General features: G+C 41.7%; 1 protein-coding gene across 1 annotated transcript in view; it reads right to left on the bottom strand.

The window, feature by feature from the left end:
• TMEM132C (transmembrane protein 132C) overlaps positions 1-3,030 on the bottom strand; it is a 923,542-nt gene extending 920,512 nt beyond the window's left edge. Inside the window, exon 1 of the mRNA XM_075322405.1 lies at positions 2,644-3,030. Coding sequence (XP_075178520.1) covers positions 2,644-2,725 — 82 coding nt within the window. The 5' untranslated portion in view covers positions 2,726-3,030. The remainder of the gene's footprint in view (positions 1-2,643) is intronic.
• Between the last annotated feature and the right edge of the window lie 3,672 nt (positions 3,031-6,702).

Here is a 6,702-nt window from a genome sequence, read left to right on the forward strand (position 1 = left end):
TATGTGGGACAGGAATATAACAAAATGGTGTCTCTGTGTCCCCTCAGGATGCAAACTTGGAGAAATGGTGTCTTCAAGTGCCATGGGAAAAAAAGGCTGGCAGGGGACGTACACATGCTCAACAATAAGCACTCTCTTATCTGTAATCCCCTGAGGTCATAGAAACCCACCAAGGCATGCCAAGAGGAGCAAAAGACAAGGAACGAGCAGGATCTGAAGATGCCACTTGTCTAACATCATTTCATTCTCTGCTGATGTCCTATCTGAGAAGCACGACACTCATGAGAAAGCACCATCATTAGGAAGCAGAGGCTGGCACTGCCATGCAGACGGGTCCTCTGTGTATGGGAAGAGGGGCACTTACACACCCCAAAATGGAGAATATTCATATAGTGAAGAGTTAGAAAGTTACATCCAACATACACCGAGATACAGAGGAGAGCACAGCACCCTGTCTGAGGAACATATATATATATAGAATAGAATCTGCCTATTCATCCTTTCATATCTCTATCTATCCCTCTATCCATCCCTCTATCTGTCTATCTATCTATCCCTCTATCTATCCCTCTATCTATCCCTCTATCTATCCCTCTATCTATCTATCTATCTATCTATCTATGTATCCCTCTATCTATCCCTCTATCTATCTATCTATCTATCTATCTATCCCTCTATCCATCCCTCTATCTGTCTATCTATCTATCCCTCTATCTATCCCTCTATCTATCCCTCTATCTATCTGTCTATCTATCTATCCCTCTATCTATCCCTCTATCTATCCCTCTATCTATCCCTCTATCTATCTATCTATCTATGTATCCCTCTATCTATCCCTCTATCTATCTATCTATCTATCCCTCTATCTATCTGTCTATCTATCTATCCCTCTATCTATCCCTCTATCTATCCCTCTATCTATCTATCTATCTATCTATGTATCCCTCTATCTATCCCTCTATCTATCTATCTATCTATCTATCTATCTATCTATCTATCTATCTATCCCTCTATCTATCCCTCTATCTATCTATCTATCTATCTATGTATCCCTCTATCTATCCCTCTATCTATCTATCTATCTATGTATCCCTCTATCTATCCCTCTATCTATCTATCTATCTATGTATCCCTCTATCTATCTATCTATCTATCTATGTATCCCTCTATCTATCCCTCTATCTATCTATCTATCTATCCCTCTATCTATCCCTCTATCTATCTATCTATCCCTCTATCTATCCCTCTATCTATCTATCTATCTATCTATCTATGTATCCCTCTATCTATCCCTCTATCTATCCCTCTATCTATCTATCTATCTATCTATCCCTCTATCTATCTATCCCTTTATCTATCTCGATCTATCACTTTATCTATTCCTCTATCCGTCTATCTATCTATCTATCTATCCCTCTATCTATCTATCTATCTCTATCTCTCTATCCCTCTATCTATCTATCTCTATCTATCTCTCTATCTATCTATCTATCCCTCTGTCTATCTCTATCTATCTATCTATCTATCTCTCTATCTATATCTCCTATGTATCCTTCTATCTATCTATCCATCTATCTATTATCTATCTATCCATCTATCTATTATCTATCTATTATCTATCTATCACCTATTTATGCCTTTATAACTATCTCTCTACCCATCCCTCTATTTATCTATCTATCTATCTATCCCTCTCTTTATATATTTATCTCTATCTATCCCTCTATTTATATATTTATCTCTATCTATCTATCACATATCTATTAAACTCTCTCTCTCCATCCATCCATCTATCTATATCCATCCCTCTATTTATCTATCCATCTCTCTCCATCTATCTATCTATCTATCTCTCAATATCCATCCCTCTAGCTTTCTCTCCATCTATCCCTCTGTCTATCAATATCCTTCCCTCTATTTATCTATCCATCTCTTTCTCTCCATCCATCCCTCTATCTCTCTCTCCCTCTATCCCTCTGTCTATCAATATCCATCCCTCTATCTATTTATCCATCCATTTCTTTCTCTCCATCCATCCCTCGATCTATTTATCCATCCATTTCTTTCTCTCCATCCATCCCTCTATCTATTTATCTATCCATTTCTTTCTCTCCATCCATCCCTCTATCTATTTATCTATCCATCCATTTCTTTCTCTCCATCCATCCCTCTATCTATGTATTTATCCATTTCTTTCTCTCCATCCCTCTATTTATCTATCCATTTCTTTCTCTCCATCCATCCCTCTATCTATTTATCTATCCATTTCTTTCTCTCCATCCATCCCTCTATCTATTTATCTATCCATTTCTTTCTCTCCATCCATCCCTCTATCTCTCTCTCCATCCTTCCCCTGGCAGTAGTTCCCCTCTTAAAGTAATGTACCTCCTCATAAGTAAGTCCTGAGGCCATGCTCCAGCACACACCTGGGTGGCTGACACTTCATGCCCTGTGTCCACTCCTCAGTGTGACTTCCCACTCGTGACACAATCGTGCAGTAAAGGTAGTGGATGTGTGCCCTTTCCGGAGTGCAGGAAGCACGTGTGATTAATGCTACCTGCCTGGCATTTGTAAGTTGCCCAGGTCACCTGGCCAGGCACATCCTGATGGGCAGGCTCCAGAGGAGACATCTCCAGGGCTTACCTCTGCAGAACAGCATCCCGAGGGTGACCAGCGTGGCCAGGCTCTGGTACAGGGTCCACCTCTCCGATCCCGGGGGGCCCATAGCTGCTCATGGAGGACGGGGCTCCCAGGCTGGTGGTGACCATGGGAGAGACTGGCGCTCAGGTTCACAGGTAAGTGCCGGAGCTGCAGGTGTCCTGGCTGCCGATCTGCCCGATCATGTCCACAGGCAGCCAGCCTGGAGGGAGATCCCGGTCAGTACTTGGAGATTGTTACAGATGGTCCCAGAACTTTGTGTGTTCCCCATCACAGTGTGGCGGCGGCGGCAGCACATCCCTCCGCAGCACACCCTCCGCAGCACATCCCTCCGCAGCACACCCTCCGCAGCACACCCTCCCCGCTCTGCTCCTCAGCTCTTCCCAAACACAAGAACTCTTCCCACTTCATAGTAAAAAGAAGAGAGGGCTGGGAGTGATGAGTGACAGCGGGGAGAGCCAATCACGTGCTGCCCCTGGCTGGTGGGCGTGGCTCATCCCTGTGGATGTGTTCATTCAGTCCAGTGATCACAGTGAGCGGGGTTAACCTGTGCACTGCTGGGCTCTCCCGGAGCGCAACGCTTCACCCTGCTTAACCCCCTGATGGCCGGCACTGCTTCCTCTCATTTTCACCAGATACTCGCTAAAAAGCTATAGTAGAGATTTAACACTTAAGTAACCATGGAAACTTATTTTTAATAACGAATTAGGTTAGAGGCACAAATTGAGCCAAAAAAGTGGCGAACTGAAAACTGTAACATCCTAATGGCGCACAGTTTTCATAGCTGCCCTTCAAATATGTTTCCTTCCCTTCTTCCAAGAGCCATAACTTTTCAAACATTTATTTTCCTCCCACGTAGCCGAACATAAGCGTGGGATTTTTTTTGAGGGGCGAGCTGTAGTTTTGAACGGCGCCATATTTCACCAGGAAAAAATATACTGTATGGTGAAAAAATACATAATCCGCCATCGACGTGTTCTTCATTCATTGAGACCCGCACACAGACTGGGAAAGTCTTGGAGAAGTCTTGGAAGGAGCTGCAGTGGCTCAATATAAGGCGCAGCACTGACGTCTCCGTTTCTTGTCCTCGCTTTAAGTATTTTTATGATATAAATCCATAGTAAGGATCTTTACAGACACAAATACAGAATTTTATTATTTATTTTTTTTATTTTGAACCGGGTAAAGGTAAATGATTTCAATTTTTAGATTTTTTTATTTTTTGTAATATTTTTTCAAAACATTTTTTATTATTTTTTTATATTTAATAATTATGTCCCCATAGGGGTCTTGAACCTGCAATTTTATGATTGCGTGCACTACATGCTTAAAGGGGTGGTCCGGAACTAAATTTTATTATAATAATCAATCTCTAACCCATTACTGTCATAACTTTATCCTGTAATATACCTTAATTATAAATTCCCTATCATTCCCTCACTGCTCTAACTGCTTTATTTTTTATTATTTTACTACTTTGTTTGTGATGATGCTTTGTTTGAGAATCCCAGTGCATGCTGGGATACTCAAATGAATCATCATTAAAGGGAACCTGTCAGGTCTAATATGCACCAAGAACTATGAGTAGTTCTGGGTGTATATTACTGATTCCTGCCTAACCGTCCCTGTATACACTAGCATAGATAAAGGGATCTTAGAAAATGTATTTCTAAAGATCTTTTATCGCATGCGAATGAGCTCGGGGACTAGTCCCCTGGGTGTTAGTTCCCCTGGCCAGTTGCCACCATTAGCATGTTAGCACGCTCACAGGGACGTACTAACATGCTAATTAATGTGCAGCGTCAGAGGATGATCTCACTCACCTCTCCACCGCCATCACCGCCCGACACTGGATTTCGGCTCAGTCCGTATGACCTTGGAGTTTCGGTCATGTGCACTATGAAGCCAGATGTACGCATCCTGGCTTCAAACTGAAGTAGTGCGCATGACCCAAACTCCGGGGTAATGCGCACTAAGCCGAAATCCCCCATTGGACGCGATGGCGGCGGAGAGGTGAGTGAGATCATCCTCTAACGCTGCTCATTCATTAGCATGTTAGCACACCCACAGGAACATACTAACATGCTAATGGGGGCGACTGGCCAGGGAACTAACGCCAAGAGGACTAATGCCCTCGCTCATTAGCATACAGTAAAAGTATTTCTAAAGATCCCTTTACCTATGCTAGTGTATACAGGGACGGTTAGTCATGGATTAGCAATATGCACCCAGAACTGCTCCTGGTTCTGGGTGCATATTACACCTGACAGGTTCCCTTTAAAGGGCAGAGTCTGTGGCAGTGACTGTAGCCTCTGTCACCCCCCTGAAACGAAGCATCATCAGTGACCCGTTTCTTTGGCTTGTTCTATCCATGCTCTATTGATGATCACTACATTCCTGCTACTGTATCAAAATAAATGGCCAAAAAAAAGTATGGTAGGGACAATTCCCCAAACTCACCAAGCTTCAAAGTACGAATCAGACAGTATGAGAAGTTTGTTGTTTGAATAACAATGATCAGAATATAAGACTCACATTCAAGCAGGGCAGAGAATTAGATTTCTTGGATATTCTAATTAAGACACAAGATAACGGCTTTCTATCTACTTCCATTTTCAGGAAGAGCACTGCCACAAATAGCCTCCTTCATGCATCCTCTTCGCATCCTAAATCAGTAATTTCGGGAATACCGATGGGACAATTTCTACGCACTAGGAGAATTTGTTCTGAATCGGAAACTTTTGAACAACAATCAAGCCAATTGGCACAACATTTTCTGGAAAGGGGATATAGCAAGAAGGTCATTAGAAAAGGATATCACCGAGCCCAGCAGGCCCCCAGGAGTATGTTATTGTTCCCTAATGATTATGAAACTGTGGACCACACCGATAAAAGGAAGGAACATGTTGAACAGGTGCGGTTTATAACCACATATCATAATCGATGGGGTGAGATGAGAGATATCATATCCAAATACTGGGGAATTTTGTGTTCAGATCCAATTTTGAAAAGGGTACTGCCCCCAAAACCACTGATTTTGGGAGGTCAAGGAATTTGAGGGACACATTGGTACATAGCCATTTTGACCTTCAGTCGGGAAATAAAAGGATGGTTCCGTTATCTGATCAGGGTTTTTTCCCGTGCGGCCTGTGTAAGGCCTGTGCTAATTTGGTCAAATCAAAAAGTTTTGAAAATTTTGATGGGTCCCGGAAATTTGCAATAAGGAAACGACTCACGTGCTCCTCAAAGGGGGGGATTTATTTAGGCATTTGTCCATGTAAGAAATTGTACGTAGGCCTAACAACTCGAGAGCTCAAAATACGAGTGCGAGAACATTGTAGGGACATAATTAAGGCTAGAACTGTGGAGGACATCACGCAACTCAAGACAATACCACGACACTTTAAGGAGTTCCACAATTGCAATCCTCACTCCCTGAAAGTCAGGGCTATTGATCAGGTTGTGCTTGGCATCAGGGGAGGGGATTTGGGCAAAATATTGGCTAGAGTTGAAAGCCGCTGGATTTTCCGATTGGGTACCCTTAGCCCACAGGGCCTCAACGAGACCCTGGGGTTTGGGGCTTTTTTGTGAGGCATTTCTTGTGCTAATTCACCATATCCTTATTTTAAATTGTTTTAATCGTGTTTTTTATGTTTGTGTTTAGGGTGTGGGGAAATCTAAGATATTGTTTTTAAGCCGTTTTTAATTATTATTAATAAAAATTCTTTTTCTTCTTTTTTTTAGATAACATCCTTTTCTGTTTACTGTTTGAGTATGAATTTCTTGCTATACGATATTCGTATTTTGGGACCTACTAGCAAGTTACTATTCTGGATCGACATATATATTGTGTGTTTTTTGTTATGAAAAATATGGGTATATGTATGTACATGTAGATATGTGTTATATTTCTATTAGTGGTCGGCGGTGTAAAGTTGTCTTTCATTAAATATAAGTAATAAATTGTTATCCTTAAAGTATCAATTTTCTTTGATCAAATATAAGTATAGGAAGAGTTTGTATCGTGGCTTAACATTTACTTTA

The sequence above is a fragment of the Anomaloglossus baeobatrachus genome, chromosome 1 (assembly GCF_048569485.1).
Source record: "Anomaloglossus baeobatrachus isolate aAnoBae1 chromosome 1, aAnoBae1.hap1, whole genome shotgun sequence".
In the NCBI taxonomy this organism is placed as follows: Eukaryota; Metazoa; Chordata; class Amphibia; order Anura; family Aromobatidae; genus Anomaloglossus; species Anomaloglossus baeobatrachus.